General features: G+C 45.8%; 1 protein-coding gene across 1 annotated transcript; it reads left to right on the top strand.

The window, feature by feature from the left end:
• The first annotated feature begins 21,388 nt into the window (after nucleotides 1-21,388).
• On the top strand, nucleotides 21,389-25,422 carry hus1 (HUS1 checkpoint clamp component). Its single transcript, XM_080515415.1, has 8 exons — nucleotides 21,389-21,515; nucleotides 22,090-22,217; nucleotides 22,302-22,478; nucleotides 22,564-22,671; nucleotides 23,461-23,535; nucleotides 23,971-24,070; nucleotides 24,142-24,264; nucleotides 25,207-25,422. The coding sequence occupies exons 1-8, from the start codon at nucleotides 21,464-21,466 to the stop codon at nucleotides 25,287-25,289; spliced, it is 846 nt and encodes a 281-aa protein (XP_080371541.1). The 5' UTR covers nucleotides 21,389-21,463; the 3' UTR covers nucleotides 25,290-25,422.
• The last annotated feature ends 812 nt before the right edge of the window (nucleotides 25,423-26,234 follow it).

Raw genomic sequence — 26,234 nt, 5'->3', positions numbered from 1 at the left:
TCAACAATGGAAGTGGAGAACATGGTCCACTCGGACTCAATGTCTCCAACCTCCCTCGGGATCTGTGAGAAGCTCTCCCGGAGGTGGGAGTTGAAGACTGCGTGGATGGAGGGCTCGGCCAGATGTTCCCAGCAGACCCTCATAACACGTTTGGGCCTGCCGAGTCTATCCGGCCTCCTCCCAGTCCAGCACATCCAACTCACCACCAGGTGGTGATCAGTTGACAGCTCTGCCCCTCTCTTTGCCCGAGTGTCCAAGACACGCGGCCAGAGATCAGATGACACGACCACAAAGTCTATCATTGACCTCCGGCCTAGGGTGTCCTGGTGCCATGTGCACTTATGGACACCCCTGTGCTCGAACATGGTGTTCGTTATGGACAAACTGTGACTGGCACAGAAGTCCAATAACAGAACACCACTCGGGTTCAGATCGGGGAGGCCGTTCCTCCCAATCACCCCCTTCCAGGTCTCACTGTCATTGGCCACGTGGGCGTTGAGGTCCCCCAGGAGAACAATGGAGTCCCCAGTTGGGGCACTATCCAGCACCCCTCCCAGGGACTCCAAGAAGGTTGGGTACTCTGAGCTGCTGTTCGGTGCATAGGCCGAGACAACACTCAGAGACCTGTCCCCTACTTGAAGGCGTAGGGACGCAACCATCTGGTTCACCGGGGTGAACTCCAACACATGGCGGCTGAGCTGTGGGGCAATAAGCAAGCCCACTCCAGCCCGCCGCCTTACACTGCGGGCAACTCCAGAGAAGTGGAGTATCCAGCCCCTGTCGAGGAGCTGGGTTCCAGAGTCCAAGCTGTGAGTGGATGGGAGCCCTACTATATCTAGACGGTATCTCTCAGCCTCCCTCACAAGCTCGGGCTCCTTCCCCCCCAGCGAGGTCACATTCCATGTCCCAAAAGCCAGATTCTGTGTCCGGGGATCGGATCGTCGAGGCCCCTGCTGTCACCTGCCACCCAATCCACACTGCACCCGACCCCTACGGCAGCCTCTGTGGGTGGTGGGCCCACAGGAGGATGAGGAGGAGGGGCCCGCGTCATCCCTTCGGGCAAGAACCCGGCCACCAGGCGCTCGCGTGCGAGCCACCACCCCAGGCCTGGCTCCAGGGTGTGGCCCCGGCTGCGCCAAACCGGGCGACGTCTCTGTGCTCCTCTTGTGTGTGTTCATAGGGGTGTGTTGAACTGCTTTTAGTCTGATCCGTCGCCTAGGACCTGTTTGCCTTGGGAGACCCTATTGGGGGGCAAGTCCCCCGACAACATAGCTCCGAGGGTCATTCGGGTGCTCAAACTCCCCCACCACGATAAGGTTGCAGTTCAAGGGGGAGTCACCACCGTTTAAAAGTTTTGTATGTTGCTATTTGAGTATATGATTGTTGCTTTTGCTTACATATGACCTCTATTATACGAAGAGTGCCTCATACTGTATTGACGCTAATTATTGACCTCTGGGGTCAGAGGTCAAAAGGGGAATTGAAGGAATATAGTGGTTGAACATTTGTTTTCTGTGTGACAACTGGACATATTGTATTCAGTTGTGTTTCTACACTACTGGGTTTTCTCCCACTGCCCAAGTTGGGAAAACACAGCTATAAATCCATGTTCAGGGACATTCCAAGTTGGTTGTCGATGTCTCCTCAGTGCTCTACTTGCAAAAACATGGTCAAGGTAAGATTGGATCAACAGATAAGAGGTCAGAGGTCACTTTGTCCCACAGAACGTCAAGCTCTGAGAAGAACCAGTTTGAAGCAGTTTTGGGAACAAAGGAATAGCAAATTCACCATAGCAACGCATACATCACGAGGAACCGACCAATGTGAGGTTGAGGTGGTGTATGCAAATGGATAAATATGAACCACGTGTTGCAGTTGTGCCCTTCTTCATTGTAAACCTGGCCTGCACACTTGGGTCTGCAAGGAAGAACGGTCTGAGCTCGTATTATGTAATCTGATATATGCATTTTTGTAATCTCTTGTTTGTGTGATTATTAAATTCACTATTGAAGAAATTAACTCTGTTCCTGCCTCTCCCGGATCAAATGAACAAGCAGGAATTCATGGGAACACAGGAACGAATTCCAACACTAAGCATCTCTACCTAAAGTCAGTAACACGATTTCTCTAGATAAACCAGTCTGAGATGCTATAACTAAAGACAGTAATGGGATTTTTCTTGATTAAAACAGCCTGAACAGCTCTACATACAGGCAGGTGACGTGATTTTTCTAGTTTAAACCAGCCGAAGCATCTCTATCTAATGGCAGTAAAACGATTTTTCGACAATAAACCAGCCTGAGATGCTATATCTAAAGACAGTAACGGGATTGATTTTTTTATTTTTTTATTTTTTTATTTTTTTATTAAGCCAGCCTGAGCAGCTCCATCTAGAGACAGTAACGTGATTTTCTAAATCAAACCAGCCTGAGCAGCTCCATCTAGAGACAGTAACGTGATTTTCTAGATCAAACCAGCCTGATCAGCTCTATCTAAAGGCAGTAACACGATTTTTCAAGATTAAACCAGCCTGACCAGCACGTGATTTTCTAGATTAAACCAGCAAGACCAGTTCTATCTCAAGGCAGTAACACAATTTTTCTCGATTAAACCAGTCTGATCAGCTCTATCTCAAGGCAGTAACACAATTTTTCTCGATTAAACCAGTCTGATCAGCTCTATCTAAAGGCAGTAACACGATTTTTGGAGATTAAACCAGCCTGACCAGCACGTGATTTTCTAGATTAAACCAGCAAGACCAGCTCTATCTCAAGGCAGTAACACAATTTTTCTCGATTAAACTAGCCTGAGCAGCTCTATCTAAAGACAGTAATATGACTTTTCTGGATCAAACCAGCCTGATCAGCTCTATCTAAAGGCAGTAACACGATTTTTTCTCAATTAAACCAGCCTAAGCAGCTCTATCTGAAGACAGTAACATGATTTTACTTGATTAAACCAGCCTGAGTAGCTCTATCTTAAGACAATAACATGATTTTTTCTCAATTAAACCAGCCTGAGCAGCTCTATCTTAAGACAGTAACATGATTTTACTTGATTAAACCAGCCTGAGAAGCTCTATCTTAAAAAAAAGTACACTCAAAAATGAAATGACAGAATTGTTTTTTCAGTGTGACATGATTTTCCTCGATTAAACCATGGTCCAAGTGGAGGAACGTGGGAGCAGCGCTTCAAAGGGTTGAGTGGAAATCTCCACCAACGGCTGATCCCACGTTTCATCGGGCTCATCCATCCCTCCGGACAGGGCCTCACAGCCAGAGACAGGTGAGCCGTTTAGGGACTATTCAGTAACAAGAACTTAGAGCTGTGATTTCACTTGTATATAAGTTAAAGATGTAAAGCAAAGTTGGACTCTTCAGGTGATGAAATATACATTAAATGTCCACCAATGACTGTTGAGATGGTTGATCATTTAGTTTTAAACGTAGTAAACATAGAAAATACTTTGGCTGGTTATTGTGATTAAATTAAATTACATCTCACAACAAAACATGCTTTTAAAATAACAAAGACATTTGATCCAAATTACATTGAATTTAATACAAGAGACCCATTCTACAAAACAAACCTTTCCTCCTGCAATTAGCCTTTCAATACCACCTCACTCCGTGTGTGTTGTCCTCACAATCAATCAAAGTGATCTGGTGTCTCCTGGTGTTGATCTTAAGAGTCTCTCAACTTGTGGAACCTGTGCATTGAACACTTTTCTTTTGTCTACAGTGTGTTGTGGGAATCTCCCAGAACCTGTATCTCGCCCACCTTGCTGCTCCTCCTGTCACCTGCAGTACAAGGTGATTTCATCTGTCCACTTCTGGCTCTAAAGACTCTTCTGGCTGTTTGTACCTACATGAACATCATTACATGCAGCTTGTTTACCAGAGCTTTACTTCAAGTCATTGCACAGCTAGAAAACTTTAGTTTAGTAAGTCTCAGTAAGGTCTGAGTGTGTATCACATGTTTAGGTGCAACCAGGGTTGGGTAGTAATGGATTACATGTAACAGTGTTACATAATTAGGATACAAAAAAACATATAACTGTAATCAGTTACAGTACATAAAAACATGTGTAATCTCGTTACAGGTATATTCAATAAAAACTGGGATTACTGAGCAGGATTACAGTAGAAATCAGATGGAATAAACTAGAAATGCAGCTGTCACATGCGCCATGCACTGGCATTGAGACGCCAGAGCTGCCCGGACGCCAGAGCCGCCCGGACGCCAGAGCCGCCCTGACGCCAGAGCCGCCCTGACGCCAGAGCCGCCCTGACGCCAGAGCCGCCCTGCCATAATGGACGGCAGTGCTCAACGCTCACGAGAGGCCGATACAATCGCCAGCCTCAAGGAGGACATTCCCGGCTCTCTAACGAACTTAAAGCGAAGTCTGAGCTCCTGAATACGTGTCTGGAAGTGGCCCATAACCTGTCACTCAAGATCATTTCGCTGCAATCGGCTTTGCAGGACACACTAAAATGGGACCCAACATCTCCCCTGCGGCCGGGCAGCAATTCCACACCTGGCTGCGAGTCCACCTGGTCGGAGGTTGTGATCCGGGGTAAACGAAAACCTCCTGGTGATGGTGTCCATCCACCTCTGCTCGACCTCTCCAACCGGTACGAGGCCCTCTCCCAGGAGGAACTCACCAAGTCTGGCCCCGGATTCACTGAACCAGCGCCTAGCTCCACCTCGGCTTCGAACTCCTCCACCGCGAGACGGAGACTCCTGCAGGACGCTGTGCGGAGACACTCCGGGAGGCTTCGCCGGTCCGACCATGACAGCCGGTTAGCGGCGGCTGATCCGCCCGCTCTCTCGGCTGTCCGCCCGGGGCTGCAGACGGACCGCTCACCATCTCTGATCCCCACCGCGGCTAGCCCGCCTCACCGCTCCCCAGCTCCGGTTCAAACCACGGCTAGCCCGCCTCACCGCTCCCCAGCTCCGGTTCAAACCACGGCTAGCCCGCCTCACCGCTCCCCAGCTCCGGTTCAAACCTCGGCTAGCCCGCCTCACCGCTCCCCAGGTCCGGTTCAAACCTCGGCTAGCCCGCCTCACCGCTCCCCAGCTCCGGTTCAAACCACGGCTAGCCCGCCTCACCGCTCCCCAGGTCCGGTTCAAACCTCGGCTAGCCCGCCTCACCGCTCCCCAGCTCCGGTTCAAACCACGGCTAGCCCGCCTCACCGCTCCCCAGCTACGGTCGCCAATACCACTAGACGCCCTCGTCCCCTGTTTAACCCCACAACACTCGGCGACAGCATCACAAGAAACATCCGTTTCTATAACACCACCACCCGATGCTTTCCTGGAGCCACCGTTAACATTATTCTGGGGACACTGCCTGAGCTGCTCCGTTCCGCACCAGCAACCATTCACCGGGTGATCGTCCACGTCGGCACCAACGACACCACTCGGCCCCAGTCGGAGCAGCTCAAAGCAGATTTTAAAAAACTTTTTTCTTACCTGGATGGCTGTGGTAAGTCAGTTTTTATCAGCGGGCCCATCCCCACTTACTTCCACAGTGACGAACGCTATTCCAGACTTTTTGCGTTGAACTCTTGGCTCCGGGACTCCTGCTCAGCGCTCAAGATTCATTTTATAGACAATTTTAACCTGTTCTGGAATCGCTCTGTGTTTTATCGGGATGATGGACTCTATCCGAATGAGGTGGGCAACTCCGTTTTAACAGGTAACATCCACAACGCCGTCCAATCAACCCCAGGTGATTGACTCCCTGCAGGCCACGCCCACTCCCTCCACTCCCCGCCCTTCCTCACAGAAACTCAGGACACCATCCAGCCCATTCCCACAGTCACCACCAGGAGACCCTTCAAATCCAGGACTTTTAGCAGACCACAAACTCTCATTCCTTTTAATGTCACACTGAACACACACCCAGCACCAACATTAAAATGGCTGTTTTAAATATCGGCTCTCTTTTAAACAAAACTTTTATCATTAATGACTTGATTTTAGATAATAACTTAGACTCCTCCTCCTCACTGAGACATGGCTTGACACTGATGCACCAGTTGTTCTTACCGAGGCCTCCCCACCTAATTTTAACTTTTTATTCTCTATCAGGGATGGAAAGAGAGGAGGAGGAACTGCGTCCATCACTAAAGAGAAACTTTGCACATCCAAAGTGACTTTTAACAGCTTCACATCCTTTGAATATCACGCTTTAATTTTTTGCAGTCCCCCCATCCTCTCTTTAATTATATACAGGCCTCCCCATCATTCAAGCAGTTTTATCGCTGAATTTTTAGAATTTTTAACTATTATCCACACTAAATTTGAACGAATTTTAATCACTGGTGATTTTAACATACACATTGATCGCCACTCGGACTCATTGTCCAGAGAATTTTTAACTCTCCTCCAATGTCTGGATTTTAAACAACACGTCACACAGCCGACTCACAACAGAGGTCACACCCTGACCTGGTCATTTCTTATGGCCTGACCATTGGTGTGACCTCTGTTGTTGACCTGGTGTGACCTCTGTTGTTGACCTGGCTGTGTCCGACCACTTTTGTGTGTTTTTTAATGTCACCAGTTTTAACCAGCAGGAGGCCCCGGTCAGAACGGGGAGGAAACGCTACATAACTTCTGAGGTGGCTGATAATTTTATAAAGATTTTAGAGAATATCCCTGCTGAGGTTTTACCCGCTCCATGTGATTTTTTTGTTGACGATTTTAACAGTAAATTAAAGTCAACTCTAGACCTGGTGGCTCCGATTACTACAAGAATCATCAATAAATCTAAACCACCAGCACCATGGACAAACAGGGAAACTGATCAATACAAAAGAAACTGCAGGGTCGCCGAGCGGAGGTGGAGGAAATCAAAACTTACGGTTCATTATCACATTTTCCGGGCCCTCTTAAAGCCTACAATAGAATAGTCAGACACTCAAGATTTTCATATTTCTCAAAACTCATCAGTGACAACAAAAATAACTCCAAACTCCTCTTCTCCACCTTCCACTTTTTAACAAACACCAATTTTAATAAAAACTCGATACCCTCTCCCTCCTTTTGCGAGGATTATGCCCACCACCTCAGAAGCAAAATAAATGACATCAGATCCAGTGTTTTACCTTTACAAACTGTACCTTTGAACTCACCTGGACTGGTTCTTCACCAGAGGAACCACTGGACTGTTTAGCTCTGGTTGATGCAGGAACACTTGGTGGAGTTTTCTCCCAAGTTAAACCAACAACTTGCCTTTTAGATCCAATTCCTACCTCACTTTTTAAGTCATTTTATGGGTTCTTTGAGGAACAGCTTGTAAACATGGTCAACTGCTCTCTTCAGACGGGTGTTTTCCCCGCCGCCTTTAAAACGGCGGTGGTGAGGCCCCTTCTGAAGAAGAGCAGTCTAGACCCCAAGGTTCTTAATAACTATCGCCCTGTATCCAACTTACCATTTTTAAGCAAAATTTTAGAAAAAATAGTTTTTAATCAATTAAATACATTTTTACTTACAAATAACATTTTAGAGAAGCATCAGTCTGGTTTTAGGAAGAACCACAGCACAGAGACGCCCTTTTAAAGATTTTAAATGACATCAGGTACAATCAAGACTCCCAACAGCTCACAGTCTTGATTTTATTGGATCTTAGCGCTGCTTTCGACACTATTGATCATTGTATTTTACTTGACAGACTTAGAAATCTGGTCGACATCTCTGGTAATGTTTTTAATTGGTTCAGTTCTTATCTCACAGATCGACGCTGCTTTGTAAGTTTGGATACACGTTCCTCAGGTACCCATGAACTCCACTATGGGGTTCCCCAGGGGTCGATCTTAGGCCCAATCCTTTTTAATTTATACATGCTGCCACTAGGGGATGTCATCAGGAGACACGGTGTCAGCTTCCACAGCTATGCTGACGACACACAGCTGTATGAGGCCGTGTCTCCTGATGACACAAGGCCGATTGATGCCCTTCTTAACTGTATTTTAGATATCAAGTCATGGATGGCAGCAAACTTCCTCCAGCTCAACCAGGACAAAACAGAGGTTTTAGTTGTAGATCCTGAACACCAGAGACAGAAACTTTTACCAAAACTGCTAGATTTTAACTCATCTTCATCTCAAAAGAACCTGGGAGTAACTTTTGAGTCTGAGCTTAATTTTATCTCACACATCAAAAATGTCACATAGACTGGTTTTTATCATCTGAAGAATATAGCCAGACTCCGCCCACTTCTCTCTCAGGGAAACACTGAGGTGCTAATGCTTTTATCTCTTGTCGAATTGACTATTGTAACGCCCTGCTCTCTGGTCTCCCCAAGAAAACTTTAGCACAACTACAACTCTTACAAAACTCTGCCGCACGAGTGCTGACGAGGACCAGAGGGCGGGCCCACATCACGCCTGTTTTAAAATCACTGCATTGGCTCCCCGTTCGCTTCAGGATCGATTTTAAGGTTCTTTTACCCGTTTTTAAGTGTCTTAATGGTTTTGCACCCTCTTATTTATCTGACCTGCTTTTATCATATCAACCCTCGCGGGCCCTGAGGTCCTCCGGCACCGGCCTTTTAATTGTCCCTCAAACGAGGACCAAGACCCCCGGGGAGGCTGGTTCAGCTCCTATGGCCCCCGTTTGTGGAACAGCCTGCCGGGGAACCTCAGGGCTGCAGAGTCCATTGAGGTTTTTATAAAAGGGTTAAAAACTCACCTTTTTAATCAGGCTTTTAACTGATTTTACACATGTATGTGTGTATATAGTTATGTATTTTAGTAATGTATTTATCTACTTCTATTTATTTATTTATTTATTTTAGATTAATTATCTAATTTTTTACCTTCTTTTTTATCTCCAGTGGTTCCTCTAGGGGGCGCTACACTGGTGGTGGCCGGTTTTTGCCGCTGGTGGAGCCGTCCCATGGGTTTCCCTGCCCGGGCCCCTGGCAGGTCCCCCACGTATGCGGTGGGATTGGCTGGTCTGCCCGGCTGGGGGAGGGGTCTGTGGGGCGGCGCCCCCTGTGGTCGGAAGTTGTGCCGCCCCCAGTGTGGACGGCCCAAATGTGTCCCTTTCCTCACCTTAGTCCTCGGTGTCCTGCCATGTCTTCATATCACTAGGCATGTCTTCACTTAAGGTGTGTGTCTGCATGTGTGGGTGTGTGTTCATCTGCTTTTTATTCATCTATTTTATCTTTGCACTGTTTTTAATTCTTGTTGAAGCACTTTGTGTTGCTTTAATGTATAAAAAGTGCTATATAAATAAAGATTGATTGATTGAAAGATTGATTGCGACACTTCCCGACGCTTTCAGGCTGACAATCCATGCTTTGCCATGGATTCTGCAGACAGTTGCTTTCATCACTATGTTTTAAAGTCGGAGAAATCTCTTAACCTCTCTGTACAATGCAAACTATATCTCCCAGCCGTGAACGTGCTGTGAACGTCCAGGAACTGGACATCTCACCTGAAGAAACATAGAAACATAAAACCTGCTCACTTTCACTGATACACACATGGACTCTGTTTACTAGTTTTATTAGCTTGTAACATGCTTCCTACCTGTTCTCAAAACGTTTAGAGGCTCTTGTGTTTTAGGGATTAATTGGGGCTACACGAGAGAGAGAGAGAGAGAAGGAGAGAGAGAGAGAGAAAGAGAGAGAGAGAGAGTTTTAGAAAAGATGGGCACATTTTCTTGAATAGAAATTGAAAGCTTTATTTGTATGAACTGCTTTTGGATTGACATCTTGGGCCAGGTACCCCCACACCCATAACAGCAGCCATGAACTTCAATTTTAAAGTTTTTTTTCAATTTTATTTTATTGTGTTTATATATAAAACATTCAATAATATCAAGGTAAAATAAATGTTATACATGTGAATGAAAAGGAGCAGGAAAAAAATCTGCCCCTCTTTCATAATATATTAATTACTATACACATAATACAAATAAACAAAAGCTGCAGGCCAACATACCTTTTTACATTTCATTATTTCTTATTTCACAACAACCCACAAAACAAACAGAATGACCACATGTCAACTCACATTTTCCCACAAAACAAACATGCCAAAACTTAGATTAACATATGACCCTGTATTTACTCAACATACTGGTTTCAATACTTTTTTGAAGATAAATGGGATTTTGATTCTTTAGTTTCTTTGTTCACATTATTCCATAAACTGATTCATCTCACTGTAACACATTGCTCCTTAAAGTTGAGTTCTGAACCATGGCTTTTTAAATATTTCAAATCCTTTTGAATTATAACAACTTCCTCTTTTTTTTCTGGATGTTGGTTGGTAAAAGGTTCTTATGAGCTTAATTCATAATCTGCAAAATTTTGAAATCTACTAACATATTGAATTTTAACAACTGCAATTTAACAAACAGTGTGTTTGAAGAATCTCTGTAATGACTTCTACCACCCAATCCACACTGCACCCGACCCCTACGGCAGCCTCTGTGGGTGGTGGGTCCACAGGAGGATGAGGAGGAGGGGCCCGCGTCGTCCCTTCGGGCTGAGCCCGGCCGAGTCCCGCGGGCAAGAACGCGGCCACCAGGCGCTCGCGTGCGAGCCTCCACCCCGGGCCTGGCTCCAGGGTGAGGCCCCGGCTGCGCCAAACCGGGCGACGTCACCTTTTTCCTCGTGAGTGTGTCCATGGGGTCTTGTGAACTGCTTTTAGTCTGACCCGTCGCCTCGGACCTGTTTGCCTTGGGAGACCCTACTGGGGGGGCAAGCCCCCCGGCAACATAGCTCCGAAGGTCATTCGGGTGCTCAAACTCCCCCACCACGATAAGGTTGCAGTTCAAGGGGGAGTGGCATTGGGTGGCAGTCGACGGCAGGGGCCTCGACGACCCGATCCCCGGACACAGACTCTGGCTTTTGGGACATGGAATGTGACCTCGCTGGGGGGGAAGGAGCCCGAGCTTGTGAGGGAGGCTGAGAGATACCGGCTAGATATAGTCGGGCTCACCTCCACTCACAGCTTGGACTCTGGAACCCAGCTCCTCCACCGGGGCTGGATACTCCACTTCTCTGGAATTGCCCGCGGTGTAAGGCGGCGGGCTGGAGTGGGCTTGCTTATTGCCCCACAGCTCAGCCGCCATGTGTTGGAGTTCACCCCGGTGAACGAGAGGGTTGCGTCCCTACGCCTTCGAGTAGGGGACAGGTCTCTGAGTGTTGTCTCGGCCTATGCACCGAACAGCAGCTCAGAGTACCCAACCTTCTTGGAGTCCCTGGGAGGGGTGCTGGATAGTGCTCCAACTGGGGACTCCATTGTTCTCCTGGGGGACTTCAACGCCCACGTGGGCAATGACAGTGAGACTTGGAAGGGGGTGATTGGGAGGAACGGCCTCCCCGATCTGAACCCGAGCGGTGTTCTGTTATTGGACTTCTGTGCCAGTCACAGCTTGTCCATAACGAACACCATGTTCGAGCACAGGGGTGTCCATAAGTGCACGTGGCACCAGGACACCCTAGGTCGGAGGTCAATGATAGACTTTGTGGTCGTGTCATCTGATCTCTGGCCGCGTGTCTTGGACACTCGGGTAAAGAGAGGGACAGAGCTGTCAACTGATCACCACCTGGTGGTGAGTTGGATGCGCTGGACTGGGAGGAGGCCGGATAGACTCGGCAGGTCCAAACGTGTTATGAGGGTCTGCTGGGAACATCTGGCCGAGCCCTCCGTCCGCGCAGTTTTCAACTCCCACCTCTGGGAGAGCTTCTCACAGATCCCGAGGGAGGTTGGAGACATTGAGTCTGAGTGGACCATGTTCTCCACCTCCATTGTTGAAGCTGCTGCTCGGAGCTGTGGCCGCAGGGTCTCTGGCGCCTGTCGTGGCGGCAATTCCCGAACCCGGTGGTGGACACCGGAAGTAAGGGATGCCGTCAAGCTGAAGAAGGAGTCCTACCGGGCACTGTTAGCTCATAGGACTCCCGAGGCAATCGACAGGTACCGGCAGGCCAAGCGAGCTGCAGCCCGGGCTGTGGTGGAGGCAAAAACTCGGGTCTGGGAGGAGTTCGGAGAGGCCATGGAGGAGGACTTTCGGTCGGCCTCGAGGAAATTCTGGCAAACCGTCCGGCGCCTCAGGAGGGCGAAGCAGTTCTCCACCAACACTGCTTACAGTGGAAGTGGGGAGCTGTTGACCTCAACTGGGGACATTGTTGGGCAGTGGAAGGAATACTTCGAGGACCTCCTCAATCCCACCACCACGTCTTCCATTGAGGAAGCAGAGGCTGGGTTCTCAGAGGTGGACTCGTCCATTTCCCAAGCTGAAGTCACCGAGGTTGTGGCTAAGCTCCTCGGTGGCAAGGCACTGGGAGTGGATGAGATTCACCCAGAGTTCCTTAAGTCTCTGGATGTGCAGGGACTGTCGTGGCTGACTCGTCTCTGCAACATCGCGTGGCGGGCGGGGACAGTACCTCTGGACTGGCAGACCGGGGTGGTGGTCCCTCTCTTTAAGAAGGGGGATCGGAGGGTGTGTTCCAACTACAGAGGGATCACACTCCTCAGCCTCCCCGGGAAAGTCTATTCCAGGGTACTGGAGAGGAGGGTCCGGCCGTTAGTCGAACCTCGGATCCAAGAGGAACAATGCGGTTTTCGTCCTGGTCGTGGAACACTGGACCAGCTCTACACCATCCACCAGGGGCTTGAGGGTTCGTGGGAGTTCGCCCAAAGAGAACAGGATTACTATTGCAACAACACATCATCAGTAGGGTAAAACTAACCTGTCTCACGATGGTCTAACCCAGCTCACGTTCCCCATTAGTGGGTGAACTATCAAACGCTTGGTGAATTCTGCTTCACAATGTGTTTTGTGGATCTGGAGAAGGCGTTCGACCGTGTACCCCGAGATGTCCTGTGGGGGGTGCTCCGGGAGAATGGAGTCCGGGGTCCCTTGTTGAGGGCTGTTCGGTCCTTGTATTCCCGGAGTAGGAGTCTGGTTCACATTGCCGGCAGTAAGTCGGACCTGTTCCCAGTGCACGTTGGCCTCCGGCAGGGCTGTCCTTTATCACCGGTTCTGTTCATTACTTATATGGACAGAATTTCTAGGCACAGCCGGGGGCCGGAGGGGGTCCAGTTTGGGGACCACAGGATCTCATCTCTGCTATTTGCGGATGATGTGGTTCTGTTGGCCCCATCAAGCCTGGACCTTCAGCGTGCACTGACGCGGTTCGCAGCCGAGTGTGAAGCAGCTGGGATGAAGATCAGCACCTCTAAATCCGAGGCCATGGTTCTTGTCCGGAAAAAGGTGGCTTGCCCCCTCCAGGTAGGTGGAGTGCCCTTGTCACAGGTGGAGGAGTTCAAGTATCTTGGGGTCTTGTTCACGAGTGGGGGAAAGATGGAGCGTGAGATCGACAGGCGGATCGGTGCAGCGTCTGCAGTTATGCGGACGTTGTATCGGTCCGTCGTGGTGAAGAAGGAGCTGAGCCAAAAAGCGAAGCTCTCGATTTACCGGTCGATCTTCGTTCCTACCCTCACCTATGGTCATGAACTATGGGTCATGACCGAAAGAACCAGATCCCGGATACAAGCGGCTGAAATGAGCTTCCTCCGTAGGGTGGCTGGGCGTACCCTTAGAGATAGGGTGAGGAGCTCAGTCACCAGGGAGGAGCTCGGAGTAGAGCCGCTGCTCCTCCACATCGAGAGGAGCCAGCTGAGGTGGCTCGGGCATCTATTTCGGATGCCCCCCGGACGCCTCCCTGGGGAGGTGTTCCGGGCATGTCCCTCCGGTAGGAGGCCTCGGGGCAGACCCAGGACACGCTGGAGGGACTATGTCTCTCTATGGCCTGGGAACGCCTTGGGGTGCCACCGGAGGAGCTGGAGGAAGTGTCTGGGGTGAGGGAAGTCTGGGCAACTCTGCTCAGACTGCTGCCTCCGCGACCCGGCCCCGAATAAGCGGCAGACAATGGATGGATGGATGGATGGATGGATGGATTACAACAAAATTAAATACATTTAAATAGAAGCACACAAAACATAACAGAGCAAAGCACAGCCACATGTAAGTAATTAAATAAATAATGCCCAGCCAAATGAGAAACATAGTGGGACAAAAGGTTAATTTAATTAAAGTTTGTGTGGAATCTCAAATATTCTTCTCAATTTTCAATGTGATATTAAGTAAAACTTTATTTATATTTATATTTTTGATAATATGATGTTGCATTTCAAAATAAATTACCTTTAAAAAAATGTATATAACCAAACATGTGTCACGCCCCACTCCTCAGAGGCCTCTTAGGGGCGTGGCTGGGTGTTCTCCCTCTCTTGTCTCTCCTCCCCTTTGGTTGCAGGCTGTGTTTCAGGAGGTGGAGCTGCTGAGGGATTAATCTCCTGATTCAGTTCAGCTGCGACGACCGGGTGGAGCTCGTTTTCTGCTGATCAGCTGCACCTCTTAAGCGGGTGCTCGACTCCACTCGGCGCTGGATCATAAAACTCCCTGAGTTAGTAGACCTGCGTGTGCGTTGTCCCAGTTTAGTCTTCTACTAACGTCGCTTCCTTTGCTTCCCCTTTGAAGACTCGCCAGCCTCAGCTTCTTTGGTTCCTGACCCACCATGACCAGATCTGACTCGCGCCCCAGTAGCTCCTGCCTCAGCTAGCCACCTTCACCTCCTGCCTCCGGAGCCTGCAGCACCTTCAATCCATGCTTGTTAAAAGAATAAACTCTTCCAAGTGTTGGGGCCACTCAACCTCATGGAAGGGGGGAGGGGGGCACCACGTTTTGAGAACAAAGGACCACATGCCTACAACTGGAAAAGTTCGCCATCGGTCATGTGATCCCCCCGGGACACTCCCCCCCCGTCAAGGTGCAATACTGGAGGCCAACGGCAGGGGGAGCCTGAGAGCTCCCCCTCACCAGCTGGAATGTCGGGGTGGGCCCTCCTTCAGGATTGGTCCACATGACCCAGAGCCCACCGGAAACCCGAAACCAAAAACAAAAGGTATAAAAAAACCCCGCGGGGGTGATTTCTTTCTCTCCAATGTTGAAACCTGCGTAAAGACGGACGCATCCGTTTCGCACGGAGACGAAGTGCCACGTGTGCCCGCTGACCGGGCCGGAGTTCCACACCGGACCGGACGAGCCGAGAACCACCGTGGAATGACTTTTGTTTTTCCCTTTTCCTTTTTTTCTTCTTCACCGGAGTCCGAGTGTGCAGCTGCCAGCGCACCGTCCTCCCGCATGCAGACCTGAAGCCGCTTCTTCTCCCCCTCCTCAAAAGAAGCGCTTGATCCTCCTCGGATCATCCTGTGGACTTTTCCCTGTCCACAGACCAGTTTTAGCTTGTTTACCTGGGACGCCAGAGAGAAAAACAAGCTCCAGCCGGGAAATCAACGCACTTTCCCGGCCGCCGGCAGCACGTTCACCCTCATCAAACTGAGTAAGGCTTAGAGTCTGGGCAGGCAATGAGAATAACGTGACTGTAATATTGCTGTGTGTTTTATTATTGTGTTGAAGTCAGGGACGCCGATCCCTGTTTCCAACCCATCTGTGTCTGCGCGTTGGGTTTACATCAGCGCGAACCTCCGTGCTGTGCAGCCCGCTCGCTCTCTCTCTCTCTCTCTCTCTCTCTCTCTCAACCTGCACAGATCATTTCTAGACTACTGTGCAGGCCAAGACAGTGTGCAGAGCTGGACAAATCTTGTCCACTGCTCCTTTCTCCCCCTCCTTCCTCTCCTTTCTCTCTTTTCCTCTCCCTCACTAAACAATCGCGTAAAAGCAGCCACAGCTGTCCTCCATGCGCTTCTGTGACCGTGTGTAGTTCACTGCCCCCTGGGAAAACTCGGTCACGAGCCCCAGGCGCGCTCCGAGCAGGCTCACGAGCCGTGCACGAGCACAGTGACGTCACGCCGTCCAGAAAGAGTGCGCCGAGCGCCTCTGGTGGCCGCGTTGGTGATTGCAATCTCTTGAAAGACCGCCACTCGGTGGACAAGTCGAGTCATTGCATTCTCCCTCCGTGCGCCGCCGCGCCCCTAGTGGTCGTTCCGGTTACTGCCTCGAACTAGACGCCTGCCGCCATCTAGTGTCCGTTCGAGGTCATTACACCCACACACACTGACCCTCCAACGCCTGCCGCCACCTAGTGTCCGTTCGAGGTCATTACACCCACACACACTGACCCTCCAACGCCTGCCGCCACCTGGTGGACGTTCGTGGTCATTACACCCCACTCAGGCTTCCACACACACACACACACACACACACACACACACACACACACACATACACACACACACCCTCTTTCTTTGTACATAGTATTTGCTGTTTAATAGATTAGATCTTCGTGTTTGATGTTTATTACTTGATTGTGTTGTTTTAATAAATGATTTACGAATTATTTTTGAATAAATACATTTTTGTTAATAAATGCATTTTAACTGAATTGATCGATTCTTGGTTATCATTGTATATTTATTGTTGACAATTCACTGGTTTGTAACAGTCTGTGCTCGAATCTCACACCTTCCTTGTTATTTAATATTGTTATATTTACACAGAAATATTAACTTTACTTAAATAACCCTTTTTGACAAACGAGACTGAAATTTGGTATTAGCTATTTCCAGCTTAGCTGGTGGTGCCCCGATTTAATTATTATTTGATAAATAACCAATTTATGCAAATTAATAATTTTTCATTAATAAATTATTTTTGATAATTTATTAACTTTTGAGTAATTACTCAAATACTCTAGGAGTTGCTGATGAGTAACTAACCGTTTACTTCATTAGTAATTCCAATTTTTCCTAAATTACTTTCAGTAATTTATTACTTTCAGTAATCCATTACTTACAGTAATTATTTATGCTAATTGCCAACCATAAATCCCAACACAAGCGTACTCCTCTGTCTCCCGCTGGTTTCTCCGCACCTGAGCCTCTGAAGTCCCACCGTAACAACATGCCATGATTTTGAAGTGCTATAACTCCAATTTTCCTAGTTGTCCCAGAGTTCTGGGGTCATTCCACCTTACAGTAATAGTACACCATCCCAGCATACCACTCAGTCAATATAAAGGAATTCTGATGTATAGTTTCAAAATAAAATGCAATTGAAAATTGGAATGTGAAACCTGGTTTTGAGGTATAATATCTCCAGATTTCCTAGTTGTCCTGGGGTCATTCCACCTCACAGTGATAGTAGACCTTCATAGGATGCCACTCAGTCAGTATGAAGGAATTCTGATGTATCATTTCAATATAAAACAACTTTGAAAGTTGGAATGTGACATCTGTTTTCAATGTGGAATATATCCAAAATTCCAAGTTGTCCCGGGGTCATTGCACCTCACAGTGATAGTACACTCTCCCAGGATGCCACTCAGTTAGTGTGAAGGAATTCTGATGTATAGTTTCAAAATAAAATGCAATTGAAAATTGGAACGTGAAACCTGATTTTGAAGTGGAATAACTCCGAAATTCCTAGTTGTCTCTGGGTCATTCCACCTCACAGTGATAGTACACCTTCCTAGGATGCCACTCAAGTCAGTATGAAGGAATTCTGATGTATCATTTCAAAATTAAACAACTTTGAAAATTGGAATGTGAAACCTGATTTTGAGGTAGAATAACTGCAAAATTGCTCGTTGTCCTGGGGCCAATCTACCTCACAGTGATAGTAGACCATCCTAGGATACCACTCGGTTAGTTTGAAGGAATTCTGATGTGTCATTTCAAAATAAAACAACTTTGAAAATTGGAATAGGACATCTTTTCACCTGGTTTCAAGGTGGAATAACTCCAGAATTCCTAGTTGTCCCGGTATCATTTCACTTCACAGTGAGTGTAGATCATCCCAGAATACCAATGAGTTGTATGAAGGATTTCTAATGTATCGTTCCATACATCAGAATTTCTTCATACTGACTGAGTGGCATCCTAGGAAGGTCTAGTATCACTGTGAGGTAGAATGACCCCGGGACAACTAGGAATTTCTGAGTTATTCCACCTCAAAATCAGGTTCCACATTCCAATTTTCAAAGTTGTTTAATTTTGAAATGATACATCAGAGTTCCTTCATACTGACTGAGTGGCATTCTCGGAAGGTCTACTATCACTGTGAGGTGGAATGACCCCAAGACAACTAGGAAATATGGAGATATTCTACCTCAAAACCAGGTTTCTCATTCCAATTTTCAATTGCACTTTATTTTGAAACGATACATAAGAATTCCTTCACACTAACTGAGTGGCATCCTAGGATGGTGTACTGTCACTGTGAAGTGGAAAGACCCCGGGACACCTAGGAATTTTGGAGTTATTCCACCTCAAATTCAGGTGTTCCATTCCAGTTTCCAATTGCATTTCATTTTGAGTGAGTACTTTTAGTGAGTTATTGAGTTAATGCTACTTGAAATAACAGTGTTTGGTTATATTCTGATTTCCAAATAGATTTTATTTTGAAGAGCAACATCATATTGTTAAAATATAAGTTTGAGTGAATATATTGAAAACAATAGCTTTATTACATTGATACAGTATTTGAACTGTCTTTTAATACATAGTTTTTTGCTTGAATAAATCATTCTTTGTAGAAAATAACAACCAATTCCAGGAGAAGTGATTGGAGCTTTTATTATGAAATCCGTCGGTGGAAATAGTACGCTGCATCCTTGATCGTGAAGCCCACTTTGATGAGATAGCAAATAAAGTTTCTCACTGTGAATTCTATTCTATTCTATTCTATATTGTAATACTTTTGTACTCTGGTCATGTAGTACATTTTCATTTGTGTTTTAACTTTTGTGTAGTTTTTTGTAACTTTTGTGTATTTATGTAAATTCTGTTTATTTGTGTTCATGTTCTGGCTTTTGTGTATTTGTATTTTTGTAAGTTTAGTATTTGTGTTGTTATTTTTGTTGTCATGTTCTGGCTTTTGTACATTTTTATTGTACTTTTGTACTCATGTTGTATCCTCGGTATTTCAGACTTGACTTCAGAGTCGTGAGTCTTTAAATATCTGTGGTCAGTCTGGGACACTTGTTGCTCGCTGGAATGAGGAAGAACTCCTGCAGGGAATTTTTTTTTTTGTCCGTCATATGTCGGACATTCCTGAGGCCTGGTGATGAAGAGGAGGATGAAGTGGATGACGAAGAGGAGGAGGATGATGATGATGATGATGAAGCAGGGGTCAGCTGCTGTGTGGTGGAGTCACTTTACACCACGCTGTGAGCCGTAAAAGCAGGAATCTGTCACTGCAGCTTCATCCTGATCAAAACCAAGCAGCTGCTCCCACAACCTCACTCTTTTATTCACATGTGTTATTATTGATCTTTTCTTGTGTTCTTGTGTTGATCGTGTTTCATTTGCTCAGTTTATTTGTCAGTTAAATGTTGTGGATGAAGAGGAGTTCTTTTTCTCTATATTGTCATTTCCATGTCATTCATAACATTTTGTCATCATCCTTTGCTCACATTGCAAAAAGGTTTTTTTCTTTGTTTTTGTAATTGTTACCTTGTTGTGGTTCTTTTGCTTTTCATTGTGGTTGTTTTGTGTTGTTTATAGTCATTCTGTGTCTGTTTGTTTTCTTCTATGTTACATTTCTGTCGTTTATTTGTCCTTTTCTAAGTTTCTACGGCCTATTTCATCTTTTTATGGTTGTTTTATGTCTTTTGTGTTGATGTCTTGTCCATTTTTTATTCTTCTGCTATGGTTTTATTATTCTTTGTGGTGTATTTGTGTAGCGTTCATGTCATTATGTTTCTCTTTCTGTGTCAGTTTCTCATATTTTGTGGACTTTTTATTGCCACATTGGGGAATTTGTGTAGCTTTTGGGTTATTTTTGCATTGTTTGTGGTCATTGTACCATTTATTAACCTGTGTTATTAATCAGTGTGTCTGTCGCGGTACATTTGTGTTGTTTATTCATCATTTTGTTTTTCTGGTTGTTTTGTGTCATTTTGTGGAGATTTATTGTACATTGTTCTTCCTTTGTTGTGATTTTATTAGATTTTGTGGTGTTTGTGTTAATTGTACCTCATTTGTGTATTTTAAGTGTCATTCTGTGTTTCTTTCTGTCAGTTTATCATCTTCTGTGGTCTTCTTGTGGCCGCACTGACGAATTTGTGTAGTTTTTGACATATTTTTTTTCCCCTTGTGCCATTTGATCAACTTGTGTGTTTTAATTCTTTTTTGGTAACATTTTATACTTTATGTGTATGTTTGTACTACCAGTTTCATTGTTTTCTGGTTGCTTTTTTTCATTTGTGAGGTGATTTCTTGCCTATTATATTTTCTGTGATATTTTGACAATTTGGTACTTTGGGATGTTTTTGTTTACTTTCTATTTGTTTGAGCCCCTTTTTTTGCATTAAAAAAAAACAAGCTAAATTTGTTTTGCATCTTTTTGTGGTTGTCTCACCATAATTTGTAATATTTTTATGGTGATTGTTCTCTTTTCTCTCATCTTCTAAATTTTCTGCCCATTTTTTGGGGGGGGGGCAATTTCTGGAATTTCATCCCCGTGATTTATCTTTTTCTGGCGGTTTGTTTTGTTTTGTGACTACATACTTTATTGATCCCATTGGGAATTACTTGTCTGCATCTAAGCCATCCTATCCATAGTTAACCTGAAGCACACATAGTAGGAACAGTGGGCAGTCATAGCAGGGCATCCAGGGAGCAGCTGGAGGTCAAAGGTCATGGTCAGGGACCCACAGCCATGACCTGCAGTGAGATTCAAACCTGAAAACTTCCAACCCCAACCCTACTTCTCTAAATGAGCCACTGCCGCTCTCTGATCGAGGTCTTTTGCATTTCTTCAGTTTCAATTTCTTCAAGTTTATAATTTTCTGTTTACGTTTGGTCGATTATAGATACTTTGTTTATATATTTCAGTCTCAGTTTAAGCTGCTTTTTGGTTCGATTTTGCTATTAATCTATGGTACAAATCTTTTTTTATTTTGCTTTTATGTCTGTTTTATGATGTTCCTCTATTTTTATGTTTGATGAGTTTATAAAGTGACCATGTAAAGCGTTTTTGAGTGTCTTGAAAAATGCTATACAAAAAAGATGAATTATTATTATGGTTTATGTCATTTAATGTTAAGTTGTATCCATTTGTTTTCTTTTTTGCTATATTGTCATTCTTTGCATTTCTTCCTGTTTTTGTAATTTGTATTGATTCGGAGTGAAATTATATACTTGTCTTATCAAGTTTTTTGGGGGAAATAATTTTTTTCTGGTCATTTTAAACTTAAAATATATGGACAGTTTGAATTGAAAGTTAAGGATAACATCACATAAAAAGAAACTATCAAGAACATAAGGACAGTACATACCACGAAAAGTACGAAACAACAAGTGAAATATTTATATCAATTGGTTTTACTTATCTGAAGCCTTTTTGTTGGTAGGACATTTTCTCCGGTGCTCATGTTTCCGGACGGACGGACAAACGCGGTGCGCTGATCGTCCCGACTGACGTCAGAAGCGTCAAACCAAATCAGAAAACTTCTGTTTTTACTTCAAAAATGAAGTTTCGAGGAAAAATAGTCGACGTCGCCTGTTTGAACCACTTCAGCCGTGAGTCTCCGTCTCTCTGACCGAAACAAACAACTGCTTGAGTTTATACGAGACGAGACCTCGGTCCTTTTTTCGGAAATACACTTAAAACATGTACATCTATAGCCACATGGAGAAAATGTGTGTTTTCTTTCAGTTTTGGTATACGTTTCTTATACTCTGTAAATCGCAAATTTACTGAAATATTGCTTCAACTTATCACATGTTGGTGTTTTTCTGCTACTTTCTACTCCTAAAACAAATATAAATGTACAATGGAGTCTGGTCTACAACGTTAGATTGATTTTTACAACAGGCGTTGTTATGTTATCGTTTATTTCAGCAATCTTAACTCAAATACTGTTTTCTGTTATTAGACCTGGCATATGGGGGTTTTATTTGTACTTTTAAAGTACCAAACAAGTCGAGACAAGACCACTTCAAAAGCTTGGTCTTCTACAACATTTCAGAACTTTTTTTAGGCTTTCTTTAGATGTTGCTCAGTTGTTGTTACTCTTTGTCACAAGCTTTTTTTTTCTCTTAAATCTGACGTCTATTACAACACAAAAACGTGAGTGTGTGTGTTTCTTCTCAGGCGTGGTCACCACCATCTCCAAACTGACCAAGAGCTGCGTCCTGCGTCTCACGCCAGACAACCTGTTCTTCGTCATGTCGGGGAAAGTGGCCAACGGAGGAGTGAGTATGTGGTGTGAGCTGGCACAGGTAACACACACACACACACACACACACACACACACACACACACACACAGAATAAAGACCAGCGGTCTGTCTCTCCTCTGTCCAGGCAAACTTCTTTGACGAGTACCAGATGGAGGGCGTGTCCTCCGAGTACAACGAGATCTGTCTGGAGGTGACCCCGGAGAATTTGTCCCGAGCCCTCAGGACGCTGCAGAACGCCAAGGTCCTGAAGGTCAAACTGACCAAGAAGCATTGCCCGTGTCTCACCATCGCCGCGGAGCTGGTGAGAACGATGCTGCCATCCCCATCCTCTGCCTCCCTTCCTGTCCTATTCCCACACTGACCCTGTGTGTCGCCCCCCCCCCCAGCCCACCATGTCCAGCGCCAGCAAAGTGGTCACCCACAACGTCCCGGTGGACGTCATCCCACGGAGGCTGTGGCACGAGCTCAAAGAGCCCAGCGTCCTCGACTTTGACGTGAGACACTTTTTAAACACCTCAGAGTTCTACGTCTGTCATCCGTCCTCTTCATCCATCCGTTTGTCCTTCTGTTGGCATGAGCATGACTGGATTCTCATCCCTGTCCCCGTAACACATGCTTATGATGTTGTATTCTTGTACAATCACGTCGACTCAAGTGGTCTTCGTATGTTTGTCGTTCAGGCTGCACACCGCAAACTTCACGTCGCAGCCCCAAGTTTATTAGGTTTGTGTTGTACAATGAGCCGAGCTGTGGACTTACAACCCTGGTCCTGGAGGACTGTAGTCCTGGATGTTTTCAATGTTTCCCTGCTCACACACACCTAAGTTCTCATGATGAGGCTCTGCAGGAAGCTGGATAACGGTACACTAATTGCTGTCAGCTGTGTTGATGTGAGGAAACATTGAAAACCTGCAGGACTGCGGCCCTACAGAACACGCTTCAAGTTAGATTTCAGAGGAATTAAAAGACCTTCACCAATTCGAGCATTCAGACCGCTTTTAGAACTCTGAGGTGATTTAGATTTGTCACAAATTTAAAAATTCTGACAAATCGCAATTCCTTGCAAATTCTGGAATTCAGAGAAACTCTAAAATATAAAACAATAAAAGTCTGAAGAAATAAGAAGATACTGTGTGTGTGTGTGTGTGTGTGTGTGTGTGTGTGTGTGTGTGTGTGTGTGTGTGTGTGTGTGTGTGTGTGTGTGTGTGTGTGTGTGTGTGTGTGTGTGTGTGTGTGTGTGTGTGTGTGTGTGTGTGTGTGTGTGTGTGTGTGTACACTTGCAGGTTAGCATCTACCTGCCTCCTCTGAAGACCATGAAGAACATAGTGGACAGGATGAAGAACCTCTCCAACTTTCTGGTGCCGATCCTCACAAACATCTCAAGTGTTCAAAGTTTCCCATGTTTATTGTTCGCAGCAGAGGAACTCGTTGAAACAATATTTTACAACAGTCCAAATACGATGAAGAAATAGACATTACTTGAAATATCACTGTGAATATAAGGAGGAAACATTATGTTGTTATTATAGTCACATATATAAATTCTTCCTTCCTCTAATATTGGATTATACAGCATCTTCCTCCACTAACATCAGATTATAGAGCATCTTCCTCCACTAACATCAGATTATAGAGCATCTTCCTCCACTAACATCAGATTATAGAGCATCTTCCTCCACTAACATCAGATTGTAGAGCATCTTCCTCCACTAACTGATCCTTTATCCTTTTGAGGACAAAGTAGTTGAGGTGTGTGCGTGTGCGTGTGTGTGTGTGTGTGCGTGTGCGTGCAGGTAATTGAAGCCAACCTGAACGGGGATATGAACCTGAAGATTGAGACGGACCTGGTTTCCGTCAGCACTCACTTCAGAGACCTGGGAAACCCTCCGTGGGGTAACGACGCCGTTCTTCTCTCGTTTCTGTGGCAAGAGCCGATGTTTCACGCGTTTCCTCCTTGGCTGCAGGAGACGGCGCCTCTCAGGACGGGAGCAGAGACCCTGAGAGCATGGCGGAGGCCCGGGTGGACATCAGGAGGCTGCAGCAGTTCCTCATGGGGCAGCAGGTCAACCCCAGCAAGGCCATGTGCAGTAAGTCCCTCTCCGTCTCCATGGAAACGGAGACAATTTAACTTTTTGGGAAACACTTCTCCTCTTTGTGTCAATGGAGAAAACCCAACTTTTTGAAAACTTTCCCACATTGTCTTCGTTGAAACAGAGAAAATGCAACTTTTTAAAAATGGTCCATCGCCTATGAAACAGGAAACAAGTTTTTGAAACGGCTCTGTTTCTGCGGAAAAGGAGACAATGCAACTTTTTGAAAATGGTGCGTGGAAACTGCAAACGGCAACTTTTTGAAAATGTTCAGTCTGCGGAAAAGGGGAATTTGCAACTTTTTGAAAAAGCTCCATCGCCATTGAAATGGGGAAAACGCAATTATTACTACTGGTCATGTGCTCCACAGCTGTAGTAACTATTTGTTCTGCACATGCTCAGTAGAGACAATCAGAGCAATGTTTCCTCCAGAGTGTCATGCTTCCCAGTCCATATTCTCCTGGACTTTTATTTTGACAGTCACTGTAATAACAATCCAACGTGGTCGTCTGTCCACTAGAATGTGTGGTTTCATTACAAAAACTAGAACTACACTCAGTAGAGTGTATACGGAAATTTCATGGCATTCTGGTCAGCAGTTTTTGTTAAAAGGTGATCAAATTCATACTTACAAACCAATAAATAAACAAATACACGTGGCCATCAACATAACCTTCGTCACCAACTTTCATTAGCGAAGGTAACAACAGCGCTATCTTGTGGCCTGGCATGCTAACTACATCATTCTGCTGTTTCCATGTGAACTCGTGTTGTTTTCAAAACTTTCCTGAAACCAAACCAATGCGTTTTCAACTGGAAACGTTGTTGTGAGGAATAAATTAGGCTGAATTAGCATCAAAACATTTGCCTCCATTTTTCGAATGTTTTGAAACTTCCTGAAACCGTGACTGCTGATACTTGTTCTGGTTGTCCTCTCAGACATCGTGGACCAGAAGGTTGTCCACCTCATTCTGCTGCACGAAGATGTCTCCCTGCAGTATTTCATCCCCGCCGTGGCTTAAGACCGCCGCCGTCCTCCCGCCGGGGGAGAAGACGGAGGTCTGGAGGTGAAGGAGGCGAAGGAGACTCGGTGGCGATGAGGAGAAAACGACACTGAATCCACACAGGAGACAAACCAAGAGACTTCTGGACAAACGTTGCACTTTATTTTATTGTTCATTTTAAAATAAATTCAAAGTTATGTGAAAGAAATTTGATCCATGTGTTTCTTGTAAACATTTCCGTCTGGCTTGTGCTCACCAGGGGAAAGAAATCAGATTATTTACATGATTTCCACAATAACAATAGAAAATTTTATTTTTGTTTCTGGCGATCTTACAAATATCTAACTCAGATGATCAAATATCATCTGATCTTGGCTCTTGCTTAGCATGATGAGTGATTGTGGGAATTAGCAGCCTCTGCGGGGCAAAATGGAGAAACGACACTTGAAACTACCTGAAGCGTTTGTTCCCCCTCAGGACGCCATGGAGGTGAGCCATCAATTTAAACTCTTATCAGTGATTACCCAATGCTTTTCAGGGATGTTCTTCCTGAAAAACTTTTCATTTAATGTCTAATGTCGCACAAAAAGTGCAGGGACGGAACAGCGCATTACGGAGCGGTACGGCAAGGCGTAACCGGAGCCAAATCCGGTACCCGTTTCCACCGCAGAAAGGAGCTTAAGAGCTCTGCAGATATGTGACGTTACAACAGTCGTCTCAGCCTGGCGGCAGATCTGGATCTCATGAATCCTCTGTTGTTGTTTACGGTGCGCTGCTCCGGGACACGGGAGCCTTTAGCTTTCTGCTCAAACGCAGGAGCAGCCACTCCGGCGCTGATCGCGGTCCTGCAGAAAACTACTGTCGTCACTGGATCTTTGAGTGCAGCTATGGATTGTGTGTACTGAATGTCTCCCAACGAGAAAGGTACATAATGTTGTAATCCAGTAGTGGGCTCTGTTCTAA

This window comes from Blennius ocellaris (assembly GCF_963422515.1).
Source record: "Blennius ocellaris genome assembly, chromosome: 19".
Taxonomy (NCBI): Eukaryota; Metazoa; Chordata; class Actinopteri; order Blenniiformes; family Blenniidae; genus Blennius; species Blennius ocellaris.
This window is presented reverse-complemented; position numbering and strand designations above follow the sequence as displayed.

Excerpts from the sequence above, each read along its gene's own strand:
- hus1 (XM_080515415.1), top strand. The coding sequence starts at position 21,464 with ATGAAGTTTCGAGGAAAAATAGTCGACGTCGCCTGTTTGAACCACTTC. Across the intron at positions 22,218-22,301 it reads TGTGGTGTGAGCTGGCACAG|GCAAACTTCTTTGACGAGTA; the intron begins GTAACACACACA and ends TCCTCTGTCCAG. Across the intron at positions 23,536-23,970 it reads AGAACCTCTCCAACTTTCTG|GTAATTGAAGCCAACCTGAA; the intron begins GTGCCGATCCTC and ends GTGTGCGTGCAG.